Source organism: Microcaecilia unicolor, chromosome 8 (genome assembly GCF_901765095.1).
Source record: "Microcaecilia unicolor chromosome 8, aMicUni1.1, whole genome shotgun sequence".
NCBI lineage: Eukaryota > Metazoa > Chordata > Amphibia > Gymnophiona > Siphonopidae > Microcaecilia > Microcaecilia unicolor.
The window spans coordinates 105,801,319-105,816,783 of NC_044038.1; the positions used below are offsets into that span (position 1 = coordinate 105,801,319).

General features: G+C 51.1%; 1 protein-coding gene across 1 annotated transcript in view; it reads right to left on the bottom strand.

Annotated features, from left to right (window-relative positions):
• The window catches only part of GRAMD1A (GRAM domain containing 1A), an 894,680-nt gene that overhangs the window by 810,488 nt on the left and 68,727 nt on the right, over positions 1–15,465 (bottom strand). Inside the window, 2 exon segments of the mRNA XM_030213386.1 lie at positions 11,043–11,105; positions 11,107–11,269. Coding sequence (XP_030069246.1) covers positions 11,043–11,105; positions 11,107–11,269 — 226 coding nt within the window.

Below are 15,465 nucleotides of genomic sequence, written 5' to 3' on the forward strand. Positions count from 1 at the left end.
CAGAAACCACCATATGCAGAAAAGACAGTACTGTGCGCCCGCCACCAATAGAAATCCAGAGGATCTCAACAGATGGTCAGGAGTTCCGAGAACCTACCTGGACTGGATTGCTAAAGAAAACTAGGCTGCCCAGGATGACAGCCCTGGTGTCATAAAGATAAGGGCGAGCCTGACCCAACCAAAAAGAACTTGTAGACATGTCCTCAGGAAGACGCTGAGTCTATAAGTCACACAGGTCTTCAACCAACTTCATGGAATCCTCAAACAATAGTTGCCCTGAAAAGTGAGCTGAACTAGCCATCATTAGAAGCTGCATTCACCACCCAGCAGCGCAACCACATCAAATGGCAGGCTGTGACTGCCACAAATGTCTATTTGACACCCGAAACAAATCATAGAAGAAAACTGGCAAATAAGCCTGCCTCGACTACATCTGGCAAGTGAGGAGGCAGTTGACTGCCTTCTGGAAGGGATCTGAAAATCTGTTGCCGCCAGCTACGACACAGCCTAGCAGCCTACAAGCTGCAGATAGCCACCTTCAGGGAGACAGAACTGAAATATCAGCAGAAAGCTGTGTTGAAATCACTCATTGAGACTAAGTTGGCTTGAAGGGAACCATAGAGATGGGGGCCAAAGCAGAGAAGGAACCCCTGAAGTGGTCTGATACGACTCAGGCCCATGGGGGAATGTTCAAAAAAGAGAACCTTGTGCCCATAACTTGAACCTATTCCCATATCCTGGACTTGGTAGAGAAAGTAAAACCTGACTTATAGACTCGTCTGTGCCTAAAGGAAGAAACGCTGGCAAGGTGGCAAGAACTGCCTGACAGCGTTTGAGCTCTTACATGTAGACTCCAAGAAAATCTGTAGTGAAGTCCAGGTTGTAACTGTGCAATAGAAAAACTAAGACACATCTGAGCTGAGGTAATCTTGGTCCACTCCTCCTGAAACCAGTACAGAAGGCCTGCCTGAGGAGTAAAACTGAGACTCCATCACTGGAAGATGCAGCATGCATAGGTTGACCTGGAGTTGAAACAGAGCTCATTCTACCAGCAGTCAGGTGGCTTGTCGTAGTGGAAGTGGAAACCCAGAAAGTGGTTTTCCTGGCCCCACAAAACCTACAACAAAACCAAACGGATTAAAAATCATCCTTAAACTCGTCCCCTGGCAATCTCAGAGACTTGGTCCCTCAGGTCTTTACCCATCTGCCCTAGATATTCTCCAGTCCCAAGATTACTTCCAAAAGCAGGTTGCCAATTGTGACTTGGAAGCCACATCAGTGGTCTGATGCCTAATCCAGTGCTAATTTCTTACAGATAGAGACGAGAATTGGCTGGTGTGACTGTGCACTATAACTGCTGCGCATTGGAGCTAACAAGTGCGGCTGAGAACCAAAACAGATGGTGTAGCAGAATATGGCTGTTGCACCATTGCGCACTACAGACAGCAAGCTGCAATACATAAGTACATAGTAATAAAACACTGGGAAGACCATCGAACCCAGCATCCTGTCCACAACAGCGGCCAATCCAGGCCAAGGGCACCTGGCAAGTGTGTCATGAAGCAGTACCCCTAGGCTCTGTGCTTACTCTCAGCTGATTGCAACGACTATTAAGCTACCTCTACACTGAAGCCACTTTGAGCCTGCAAAGAGGTGGGATAAGGTGGGATACAAATGCAATAAATAAATAAATAAGTAGCTCCTGGACCACTCCTCATGAAATTTAGGTACCCCATACCATGAAAAGATGCCAAAAATACCATAGAAGCAATTAGAGATAACGGGTATGCTGCAGATACCGGAGTAGCTGAGGCTAGTATGCAAAGGTGTGGCTAGTATCAGTGTGCAAAGAGAGAGAGAGAGAAGGGCAATCTTTAGTACTGTAGAGTTCTGATAACTGTTCCAGTCATGTAAAAACTACTTGGCCAGGCAAGCAATAAGAGAGAATGAAATAAAATATGCCCCACTGGAAATCTAGCTAAGCCCACAGATTCTAATAGGATGAATAAAACCAGCCTTAACCTTCAGGCTGAAAGGCCAGCCACCCTCCTCAATAAAACTAGTTTGATGTAAACAGTACACACACACAGCAAATGCCACCAGGGCAGCACAGAGGGTGCAGGATTACCATGGAAACAGAGAGAAACCTGAGAGGCCTGCACTAGCCTCAAAATGTAACATTTCTCACAGAAACATGGAGTCAACAGCCCTAAGCCTGACTACTAAAAGCGAATGCTACATACCTGTAGAAGGTATTCTCCGAGGACAGCAGGCTGATTGTTCTCACTGATGGGTGACGTCCACGGCAGCCCCTCCAATCGGAATCTTCACTAGCAAAGGCCTTTGCTAGCCCTCGCTCGCCGATGCGCACCGCGCATGCGCGGCCGTCTTCCCGCCCGAACTGGCTTGTGTTCGTCAGTCCCGCAAGTAGCAAGTCAAAGACAAAGGAAGCCACAACTCCAAAGGGGAGGCGGGCGGGTTTGTGAGAACAATCAGCCTGCTGTCCTCGGAGAATACCTTCTACAGGTATGTAGCATTCGCTTTCTCCGAGGACAAGCAGGCTGCTTGTTCTCACTGATGGGGTATCCCTAGACCCCAGGCTCACTCAAAATAACAACCATGGTCAATTGGGCCTCGCACCGGCGAGGACATAACTGAGATTGACCTAAAAAATTTACCAACTAACTGAGAGTGCAGCCTGGAACAGAACAAACAGGGCCCTCGGGGGGTGGAGTTGGATCCTAAAGCCCAAACAGGTTCTGAAGAACTAACTGCCCGAACCGACTGTCGCGTCGGGTATCCTGCTGTAGGCAGTAATGAGATGTGAATGTGTGGACAGATAACCACGTCGCAGCTTTGCAAATTTCTTCAATAGAGGCTGACTTCAAGTGGGCTACCGACGCAGCCATGGCTCTAACATTATGAGCCGTGACATGACCCTCAAGAGTCAGCCCAGCCTGGGCGTAAGTGAAGGAAATGCAATCTGCTAGCCAATTGGATATGGTGCGTTTCCCCACAGCCACTCCCCTCCTATTGGGATCAAAAGAAACAAACAATTGGGCGGACTGTCTGTTGGGCTGTGTTCGCTCCAGATAGAAGGCCAATGCTCTCTTGCAGTCCAATGTGTGCAGCTGACGTTCAGCAGGGCAGGAATGAGGACGGGGAAAGAATGTTGGCAAGACAATTGACTGGTTCAGATGGAACTCCGACACGACCTTTGGCAAGAACTTAGGGTGAGTGCGGAGGACTACTCTGTTATGATGAAATTTGGTGTAAGGGGCCTGGGCTACCAGGGCCTGAAGCTCACTGACTCTACGAGCTGAAGTAACTGCCACCAAGAAAATGACCTTCCAGGTCAAGTACTTCAGATGGCAGGAATTCAGTGGCTCAAAAGGAGGTTTCATCAGCTGGGTGAGAACGACATTGAGATCCCATGACACTGTAGGAGGCTTGACAGGGGGCTTTGACAAAAGCAAACCTCTCCTGAAGCGAACAACTAAAGGCTGTCCTGAGATCGGCTTACCTTCCACACGGTAATGGTATGCACTGATTGCACTAAGGTGAACCCTTACAGAGTTGGTCTTGAGACCAGACTCAGACAAGTGCAGAAGGTATTCAAGCAGGGTCTGTGTAGGACAAGAACGAGGATCTAGGGCCTTGCTGTCACACCAGACGGCAAACCTCCTCCACAGAAAGAAGTAACTCCTCTTGGTGGAATCTTTCCTGGAAGCAAGCAAGATACGGGAGACACCCTCTGACAGACCCAAAGAGGCAAAGTCTACGCTCTCAACATCCAGGCCGTGAGAGCCAGGGACCGGAGGTTGGGATGCAGAAGCGCCCCTTCGTCCTGCGTGATGAGGGTCAGAAAACACTCCAATCTCCACGGTTCTTCAGAGGACAACTCCAGAAGAAGAGGGAACCAGATCTGACGCGGCCAAAAAGGAGCAATCAGAATCATGGTGCCTCGGTCTTGCTTGAGTTTCAACAAAGTCTTCCCCACCAGAGGAATGGGAGGATAAGCATACAGCAGACCCTCCCCCCAGTCCAGGAGGAAGGCATCCGATGCCAGTCTGCCGTGGGCCTGAAGCCTGGAACAGAACTGAGGGACCTTGTGGTTGGCTCGAGATGCGAAGAGGTCTACCAAGGGGGTGCCCCACACCTGGAAGATCTGTCGCACTACACGGGAATTGAGCGACCACTCGTGAGGTTGCATAATCCTGCTCAACCTGTCGGCCAGACTGTTGTTTACGCCTGCCAGATATGTGGCTTGGAGCACCATGCCGTGACGGCAAGCCCAGAGCCACATGCTGACGGCTTCCTAACACAGGGGCGAGATCCGGTGCCCCCTGCTTGTTGACGTTAGTACATGGCAACCTGGTTGTCTGTCTGAATTTGGATAATTTGGTGGGACAGCCGATCTCTGAAAGCCTTCAGAGCGTTCCAGATCGCTCGTAACTACAGAAGATTGATCTGTAGATCGCGTTCCTGGAGGGACCAGCTTCCTTGGGTGTGAAGCCCATCGACATGAGCTCCCCATCCCAGGAGAGACGCATCCGTGGTCAGCATTTTTTGTGGCTGAGGAATTTGGAAAGGACGTCCCAGAGTCAGATTGGATCAAATCGTCCACCAATACAGGGATTCGAGAAAACTCGTGGACAGGTGGATCACGTCTTCTAGATCCCCAGCAGCCTGAAACCACTGGGAAGCTAGGGTCCATTGAGCAGATCTCATGTGAAGGCGGGCCATGGGAGACATGAACTGTGGAGGCCATGTGGCCCAGCAATCTCAACATCTGCCGAGCTGTGATCTGCTGGGACGCTCGCACCAGCGAGACGAGGGACAACAAGTTGTTGGTTCTCGCCTCTGGGAGATAGGCGCGAGCCGTCCGAGAATCCAGCAGAGCTCCTATGAATTCGAGTCTCTGCGCCGGGAGAAGATGGGACTTTGGGTATTTATCACAAACCCCAGTAGCTCCAGGAGGCGAATAGTCATCTGCATGGACTGCAGGGCTCCTGCCTCGGACGTGTTCTTCACCAGCCAATCGTCGAGATATGGGAACACGTGCACCCCCAGCCTGCGAAGTGCTGCTGCGACTACAGCCAAGCACTTTGTGAACACCCTGGGCGCAGAGGCGAGCCCAAAGGGTAGCACACAGTACTGGAAGTGACGTGTGCCCAGCTGAAATCGCAGATACTGTCTGTGAGCTGGCAGTATCGGGATGTGTGTGTAGGCATCCTTCAAGTCCAGAGAGCATAGCCAATCGTTTTCCTGAATCATGGGAAGTAGGGTGCCCAGGGAAAGCATCCTGAACTTTTCTTTGACCAGATATTTGTTCAGGGCCCTTAGGTCTAGGATGGGACGCATCCCCCTGTTTTCTTTTCCACAAGGAAGTACCTGGAATAGAATCCCAGCCCTTCTTGCCCGGATGGCACGGGCTCGACCGCATTGGCGCTGAGAAGGGCGGAGAGTTCCTCTGCAAGTACCTGCCTGTGCTGGAAGCTGTAAGACTGAGCTCCCGGTGGACAATTTTGGAGGTTTCGAGGTCAAATTGAGGGTGTATCCTTGCCGGACTATTTGGAGAACCCACTGATCGGAGGTTATGAGAGGCCACCTTTGGTGAAAAGCTTTCAACCTCCCTCCGACTGGCAGGTCGCCCGGCACTGACACTTGGATGTCGGCTATGCTCTGCTGGAGCCAGTCAAAAGCTCGTCCCTTGCTTTTTGCTGGGAGCCGAGGGGCCTTGCTGAGTCGCACGCTGCTGACGAGAGCGAGCGCGCTGGGGCTTAGCCTGGGCCGCAGGCTGTCGAGAAGGAGGATTGTACCTACGCTTGCCAGAAGAGTAGGGAACAGTCTTCCTTCCCCAAAAAATCTTCTACCTGTAGAGGTAGAGGCTGAAGGCTGCCGGCGGGAGAACTTGTCGAATGCGGTGTCCCGCTGGTGGAGCTGCTCTACCACCTGTTCGACTTTCTCTCCAAAAATGTTATCCGCACGGCAAGGCGAGTCCGCAATCCACTGCTGGATTCTATTCTCCAGGTCGGAGGCACGCAGCCATGAGAGCCTGCGCATCACCACACCTTGAGCAGCGGCCCTGGACTGCAACATCAAAGGTGTCATACACCCCTCTGGCCAGGAATTTTCCTGCACGCCTTCAGCTGCCTGACCACCTCCTGAAATGGCTTGGCTTGCTCAGGGGGGAGCGCATCAACCAAGCCCGCCAACTGCCGCACATTGTTCCGCATGTGTATGCTCGTGTAGAGCTGGTAAGACTGAATTTTGGCCACGAGCATAGAAGAATGGTAGGCCTTCCTCCCAAAGGAGTCTAAGGTTCTAGAGTCCTTGCCCGGGGGCGCCGAAGCATGCTCCCTAGAACTCTTAGCCTTCTTTAGGGCCAGATCCACAACTCCAGAATCATGAGGCAACTGAGTGCGCATCAGATCTGGGTCCCCATGGATCCGGTACTGGGACTCGATCTTCTTGGGAATGTGGGGATTAGTTAAAGGTTTGGTCCAGTTCGCAAGCAATGTCTTTTTTAGGAACATGGTGCAAGGGAACAGTGGACGCTTCCTTAGGTGGAGAAGGAATAGTCCAGGAGCTCAAACATTTCAGCCCTGGGCTGTCCTCCACAACCACCGGGAAGGGGATGGCCGTAGACATCTCCCGGACAAAGGAAGCAAAAGACAGACTCTCAGGAGGAGAAAGCTGTCTTTCAGGAGAGGGAGTGGGATCGGAAGGAAGACCCTCAGACTCCTCGTCAGAGAAATATCTGGGGTCTTCTTCCTCTTCCCACGAGGCCTCACCCTCGGTGTCAGACACAAGTTCACGGACCTGTGTCTGCAACCGTGCCCGACTCGACTCCGTGGAGCCACGTCCACGATGGGGGCGTCGAGAGGTAGACTCCCTCGCCCGCATCGGCGAAGCTCCCTCCGCCGACGTAGTCGGGGAGCCTTCCTGGGAGGCGACGGCAGCCGGCACCGCAAGCGGCACTGACGCCGGAGACCTCACCTCGGGCGATGGGCCAGCCGGCACCACGCTCGACGGTACCGGCGGCGCAAGCACCGCCGGTACCGGAGGGGTAGGGCGCAACAGCTCTCCCAGAATCTCTGGGAGAACGGCCCGGAGGCTCTCGTTCAGAGCGGCTGCAGAGAAAGGCATGGAGGTCGATGCAGGCGTCGACGTCAGAACCTGTTCCGGGCGTGGAGGCTGTTCAGAGTGGAGCGCATCGACACCTCCTGAACAGAGGGTGAGCGGTCCTCTCGGCGCCGATGCCTGCTGGGTGCCGCCTTCGGCGACCCAGAGCTCTCAGTACCGACATGGGAAGGGGACCGGTGACGATGCTTCTTCGACTTCTTGGGACGAAGCATGTCACCGGAGCTCCCGGTACCGACGAGGAGGACTGTAGAATCCAGCCGTCGCATTCCTCGGGCCGAGACCGAAGAAGGTCGGTCTCAGGGGGGCTGTACCGCAGGAGCCCTCAGGGTAGGGGGAGACCAACCGAAGGCTCACCGCTACCAGCAGGGGAATGGACAGCCCTCACCTGCACTCCAGACGAAGCACCACCGTCCGACGACATCAGCAGACGAGGTCCCCGGTACCACCGACGTCGATGCAGCTGTCCGATGTCTCAGCGCCGATGCAGAGGGCCGATGCCTCGATGCACTCGATGCACTGGCCGCCGAGGTTGAAGGTCTGGACGCTGAAGACGTCGATGCACTCGATACCCCCGGTGCCGATGCCGACGAAGAGCCCGAGAACAAAATGTTCCACTGGGCTAACCTCGCTACCTGAGTCCGCCTTTGCAAAAGGGAACACAGACTACAGGCCTGAGGGCAGTGCCCAGCCCCCAGACACTGAAGACACGACGCGTGCCTGTCAGTGAGCGAGATTACCCGGGCGCACTGGGTGCACTTCTTGAAGCCGCTGGAAGGCTTCGATGTCATGGGCGGAAAAAATCACGCCGGCGAAATCGAAAGACGAAATGGCGAAATTTGGCACAGAAAAAAGGGAAATTTCGACCGGGGCCTAAGTAAGGCCTACCCCGACGACGAAAGAAAACTTAACGGGGCGAAAAAAAAAACTCGAAGTAGAGGAAGGAAAAACCAAAATGGTTAATCCAAATGATTTCTGGGAATTCTCACAGAAAAATGTCGAAAACGACGCGCGAGGTCGACTTTTCGGGGCCACGAACGGTAAAACACAACCGTACCGAGCGCGGAGAAAAGAAGACTGGCCGGCACAAGCCGGTTTCGGGCGGGAAGATCGGCCGCGCATGCGCGGTGCGCATCGGCGCGCGAGGGCTAGCAAAGGCCTTTGCTAGTGAAGATTCCGATTGGAGGGGCTGCCGTGGACGTCACCCATCAGTGAGAACAAGCAGCCTGCTTGTCCTCGGAGAACAAACTGTACTGCCAAGCTCTGAGAAAGGGGAAGAGGGAAAGAGTGAAAAACCTAGAGTAGGATCAGTGGTGTGCTGGAGCCAGTTCGCACCGGCTCGCAAGAGCCGGTTGTTAAATTTTCTTCCGACTTGCGAGCCGGTTATTAAAAAGCGCGAGCCAGCTCTGGCTCTCCTCCCTCCCTCCGGATCCGGTCCCTCACGACGTCCTTGTCCTTCTGCTGAAGTCTCGGCGGCCATTTTGAAGCGCGATCCGGCAGCGGGGGAGAGTCAGCGCTGGCAGCAGGCAGGCAAGACTGCCTGCCCCAAAGAATTCGAAGGACAAGGAGTCGGTGAGGGACCGGAACCAGAGGGAGGGAGGGAGGAGAATTCGCTGAACAACTCGGGAGGGGGTGGCAGGGGAAAGAAGGGAGTCGCTGGGCACTGGTGGATGGAGAGGAGAGAAGGGTCGCTGGGTATGGGTGCATGCAGGGCAGGGGAGAGGAGGGTCACTGCTGGACATGGATGGATGGAGGGCAGGGGAAAGGAGGATCACTGGGTATGGGTGCATGCAGGGCAGGGGAGAGGAGGGTCGCTGGGTATGGGTGCATGCAGGGGAGGGGGAGAGAAGGGTCGCTGGACATGGGTGGATGGAGGGCAGGGGGAGAGAAGGGGAGAGAGAAGAAATGCTGGACATGGATGGAGGGGAGGGAAGAGTGAGGAAGGAGATGAGATGAGGGAAAAGGAAGAGAAAAACTGCACATGGATGAAGAAAATAGGCAGAAGCTGAGGACCAGAAATAAAAGAAGAAAGGAGGAAAGGAAAGAAATAAATGGAAAGGAAGCCCTGGAAACGGAGTTAAGAGGACAGATAGCAGCAGAACCGGATACTGGGCCAGCATGATCAGAAAAACAGTCACCAGACAACAAAGGTAGAAAAAAATAATTTTATTTTCATTATAGTGTTTGGAATATGTTCACTTTGAGAATCAGGTGCTGAACATTAGAAGTTTATATTTATTTATTTTATGGCATTTTATCGCACATTAAACATGAATTAGATTGGAACCTACTACTACTACTATTTAGCATTTCTATAGTTTGTGCAGCGCTGCACAAACACAGAAGAAAGACAGTCCCTGCTCAAAGAGCTTACAATCTAATAGATAATGAACCTGGGATCATTTAATTTTTTTTTCCTGGAGTAATGCATTGCCACTGCCCCCCAGGCTCTCTCCCCAGCTATAGCCAGCTCTACAATTTGTGGGGGGGCGCAGAGGGGGACCTGGGAGAGAGCCTGTTGTTAAACATTTACCAGCACACCACTGAGTAGGATCCCTAATCCTGATCCCTTTCTCCCTTCCATTAATGATGTACACACACCCTGAACCTCATTAAGGAGGGTCCAGAAATATTCTTAGTGAAAATCACCAAGTGAAGCACGGGCATCTCTACCAGAAGACTTTCAGATAGTCAGTACTTTCCAAACTGCAGCTTAAGGCTCTCACTGCCACAGAACAGCTGCAGGGGACTAATGGGTCTTCGACCTTGCCCCCGGAAAGCTTTGGGAGTCTCAAAGCTGTCGGAGACCCGAGGACTCCCACAGGAGTCTGCAAACCTCCCCAGGCCTCCTTTCTTAGAAACCCTTAAATAACAATAGAAGAAACTGGGAGTGATCCACACCAGTTCCCCGTCACATTTCTGAAAAGCCTACATATAAAACTGCCTGAATCGCAAGCAGATCAGACCCCAGGGGAGCGCTGGGGCTTCAGCATTGCCATGTGGAGTGTCAAGAAACATGGAGCCATCAAGCGCACACGCACACCCAAGAAAACAAGTGCCCTGCGCCCACCAAAATGAGCTGGGAAGAAAGGAGCACACTGCTCCATGGAGTTGGGCTGTACAGTGGAACTCCAGCCCGGGAAACTGCAGCAGCCCAGTGGCTCTCACACTGGGAGCTGCTTTTGCTCTGCCCACTGGCGCAGATAGGATAATGACTACTCACCCTTTCGGGAATCGCTGTCACATGCCAAGTCGGTTCTCACACCATTCAGCTGGTACTGCAAACCGGCATGAGCTTGCCGTGCTGGACAAATCTCAGACTGAGGAAAAAAATGTTTGTTTGTTTTTAAACAGTGCTCAAACGGCATTTATTTATTTATTTTTAAGGCAGGAGAGGATACCGGAGCAAAAGAAACCTCAGACCTCCTTTTAAAGTCAGGAGAGTGAGAACCACAAACCCCAGTCAGACAGAGAAGAGGGGTTGAAGGGGGAGGAAGGGAGGGACCTGGCACCACCAGGTATGCACCCAAGTCCCAGGACCATGACACCTCAGACCCCAGAAGCTCAACTAGACTCAGGGGACCAGGCCAGGAGCCAATCAATCCATAGCTGCACAGATATGACCATCCACCTGCTAGATAAAGAGAATACAATACTGAAGTTAAGGTGACTGCACATGACCACATATAGTAAACCTTTGAAGTTCTCTCTATCTCCGCCTGATGGTAGAGGGTCATAACCCACAAGTCTCTGGATTGATCTGTGGGACGCTATGGAAAGTGAAATTTATAAATGTGCATAAATAATAAATAATTCCAGTGGTTTATGTCTGTGGAGTCTCTCTCCTCGGCTACATTCCCAACTCCCTTATTCGGATCTTTTCATGTAGCGCTCACCTTGCTGTTTTTTATGAAACTGCGCCCACTCAGAGGGTAGTAGAGAGGGTTGCTGGGAGGTGGACTGAGGCTGCTGCTGTACTGGAGGAGCCAACGTCTTCTCCGAAGAGCTGTCCGACCCTTTCTCTACCATGGTCTCTGGGTCAAAGGGCTTCGATGCAAGCAGCAGGCGTTTACGGAGGGCAGGGGAGCTGATGGGAGTGCTCCGTGGAGAGTTATTGGCAGTGCTGTGGAGAGAAGACAAGAAATAAATTCAAATATAGAGTTCCAAGTAGGAATAATAGAAGGAGCTTCAATAAATGGGGAAAGCATGCAGAAACATGGCTCTTTGAATTCTTTCCAACCCCTTGCATGTTTGTGTGTATGATCAAGAAATATTTTTAGGCTGAAAAAGAAGCTGAAAGCAGAAAAGAGCAACTTTAGCTTTAAGTGAGAGAGCAATATTATTCTAATTTCTTCAAAACCTCAGTGTTTATTTAATTTGTTTTTGGGTTTCATTTCTGTTTGAGATTTGACATTTCACTTTCAGGATAATTTTATAAACCATTTTCACGTATAAATGCGCTCCTATAAAATTAGTTCACATCTAAAAGTACATGAGGTGCAAACCGGTGCTTACTTTTACAGTTTTACAGTAGGTGTTCACAGGGCATAGTATGGGCGGAGTTGCAACATACATGTATATTTGGTATGTACATATGCACATAAAAGTACACTTTAAAATTTATATCTATTCTCAAGCACATCTACCCCCTCATTCCATAATCTTGCATGCACATTTTTATGCTTAGCAGGCAAACTCGCATGCGCATGTTATAGAATAGTGCTATTTATTAGGGGTCCTTTTACCAAGCTGTGGGAAAAAAAGGCCCTGCGCTAGTGGTGGAGGCTGTTTTTCCCGTTCCAGGGATGTTTTTCCTGCAGCTGGTAAAAGCCCCCTCCCCCCCCCCCAAAAAAAACGTAGTGACACAACGCTTACTATGTGGCCATGCGATGGGGAGCTCTTACCGCCACCCACTGAGGTGGTGATAAGGGCTCCCACACTAACCCAGTGGTAACCAGGCGGCGTGCGGCACACAAACCATTTCCATGGGTTTTCTTTTTTCTGCATTGGGCTGCTGGACTACCGCGTTGGGCTTACCACCATTCTGTAAGAGGGCCCCATAAATTTTGGCAGTAACTACTGTCTATAACTGGAGTAAATTACTGCTTATTGGCACTAATTGCAGTTAAGCATGTAACTGCACTTAGTTGTAATTTTATAACCTTAGCATGGAAATCCTTAAAGGGCCCTTTTACTAAACTGCGTAGGCATGAATCGTTTGTTTACTCTTTCCAAAAATACTAGGACTAGGGGGCATGCGATCAAGCTACAAAGTAGTAAATTTAATACGAATCAGAAAAAATGTTTCTTCACTCAACGTGTAATTAAACTGTGGAATTTGTGGCCAGAGAATGTAGTACAGGCGGTTAGCTTAAAAGGGGTCTGGACGGCTTCCTAAAGGAAAAGTCCATAGACCATTATTAAATTGACTTGGGGAAAATCCACTGCTTATTTCTGGGATAAGTAGAATAAAATGTATTGAGCTTTTTGGGGATCTTGCCAGGTATTTGTGACCTGGATTGGCCACTGTTGGAAACAGGATGCTGGGTTTGATGGACCTTTGGTCTGTCCCAGTATGGCAATACTTATGTACTTATACGTACTTATGAGCCCAACGCGTGCCAATTTAGAACTACCACCCAGCTAATGTGTAGCTCAGGCGGTAATTTCATTTGCACACCACCCAGTGCCTAACTTTAGGCTACCTGTACTGAATTACCACCATAATGTCCACAATTTGAATGCAGGTGCTATTGCTGCATTTTATGAAGTCACAGGTGCTTATTTGGCTCTATAAATCCAGATCTAGATGTGCCCTCAAGTCAGAGCTGACCACACAATGAGGGACTGCCCCCCCTTGTTTTTCTTGGCATGATACAAGAGTGATTTGCCATTGCCTTCTCCTGAGAATGGAGCGTAAAGTGACTTGCCTAAGGCCATAAAGAGCTGCCATTGGATTTGAATCTAGGCCCTTTGGTTCCCAGCCCACTGCTCTAACCACTAGGCTACTCCTCTGCTCTCTCTCTATAAAACAGGCACCTTTCTGCTCACTTAACCCGTGCCAAGTTAAAAAATTAACCCCCACTAGAATAACTTTGAATAGCTGCTGTTATTTACGATAAACATGGCTATCGTTGGGCCCCATTCATTTCATTCATTTTTCAAAGGGAAGCTAGGAGTTGTTTCCTTTTGAAAATTAGTCACAAAGCAAGGCATCCGTATAATTTGCAGCTGCTGTGTGCATCTAAAAATCTCACACATGTGAACTCTTTAGTCCCTCCTCTGCCCCTTCTAATCGTGGTTAGGGTGGTGGACTTTGGTCCTGGGGAACTGAGGAACTGAGTTCGATTCCCACTTCAGACACAGGCAGCTCCTTGTGACTCTGGGCAAGTCACTTAAAGTGAATGATACATACCTGTAGCAGGTGTTCTCTGAGGACAGCAGGCTGATTGTTCTCACGACTGGGTGACGTCCGCGGCAGCCCCCACCAACCGGAAGAAGCTTCGCGGGCAGTCCGCACGCAGGGCACGCCCACCGTGCATGCGCGGCCGTCTTCCCGCCCGTGCGCGACCGTTCCCGCCAGTGGAATGACAAGCAAAAATTATGAAAACGCAACTCCAAAGGGGAGGAGGGAGGGTAGGTGAGAACAATCAGCCTGCTGTCCTCGGAGAACACCTGCTACAGGTATGTATCATTCACTTTCTCCGAGGACAAGCAGGCTGCTTGTTCTCACGGACTGGGGGTATCCCTAGCTCTCAGGCTCACTCAAAACAAGAACCCAGGTCAATGGAACCTCGCAATGGCGAGGGTATAACAGAAATGACCTACGAAGAACAACTAACTGAGAGTGCAGCCTGACCAGAATAAATTCGGGTCCTGGAGGGTGGAGTTGGATTTAAACCCCAAACAGATTCTGCAGCACCGACTGCCCGAACCGACTGTCGCGTCGGGTATCCTGCTGGAGGCAGTATGTGATGTGAATGTGTGGACAGATGACCACGTCGCAGCCTTGCAAATCTCTTCAATAGTGGCTGACTTCAAGTGGGCCACTGACGCTGCCATGGCTCTGACACTATGAGCCGTGACATGACCCTCAAGAGTCAGCCCAGCCTGGGCATAAGTGAAGGAAATGCAATCTGCTAGCCAATTGGAGATGGTGCGTTTCCCGACAGCGACCCCTAGCCTGTTAGGGTCGAAAGAAATAAACAATTGGGCGGACTGTCTGTGGGGCTGTGTCCGCTCCAAGTAGAAGGCCAATGCTCTCTTGCAGTCCAAAGTGTGCAACTGACGTTCAGCAGGGCGGGTATGTGGCCTGGGAAAGAATGTTGGCAAGACACTTGACTGGTTAAGATGGAACTCCGACACCACCTTCGGCAGGAACTTTGGGTGGGTGCGGAGCACTACTCTGTTGTGATGAAATTTGGTATATGGAGCATGAGCTACCAGGGCTTGAAGCTCACTGACCCTACGAGCTGAAGTAACTGCCACCAAGAAAATGACCTTCCAGGTCAAGTACTTCAGATGGCAGGTATTCAGTGGCTCAAAAGGAGGTTTCATCAGCTGGGTGAGGACGACGTTGAGATCCCATGACACTGTAGGAGGCTTGATAGGGGGCTTTGACAAAAGCAAGCCTCTCATGAATCGAACGACTAAAGGCTCTCCAGAGATGGCTTTACCTTCCACACGATAATGGTAAGCACTAATCGCACTAAGGTGATTCCTTACTGAGTTGGTCTTGAGGCCAGACTCTGATAAGTGCAGAAGGTATTCAAGCAGGTTCTGTGCAGGGCAAGAACGAGGTTCTAGGGCCTTGCTCTCACACCAAACGACAAACCTCCTCCACTTGAAAAAGTAACTCTTTTTAGTGGAATCCTTCCTAGAGGCAAGCAAGACACGGGAGACACCCTCAGACAGACCCAACGCAGTGAAGTCTACGCCCTCAACATCCAGGCCGTGAGAGCCAGGGACTGAAGGTTGGGGTGCAGCAACGCTCCGTCGTTCTGCGAAATGAGAGTCGGAAAACACTCCAATCTCCACGATTCTTCGGAGGACAACTCCAGAAGAAGAGGGAACCAGATCTGACGGGGCCAAAAGGGCGCTATCAGAATCATGGTGCCGTGGTCTTGCCTGAGCTCAGTAAGGTCCTTCCCCACCAAAGGTATGGGAGGATAAGCATACAGGAGGCCGGTCCCCCAATGAAGGAGAAAGGCGTCCGACGCTAGCCTGCCGTGTGCCTGAAGTCTGGAACAGAACAGAGGCAGCTTGTGGTTGGTCTGAGAGGCGAAAAGGTCCACCGAGGGGGTGCCCCACTCTCGGAAG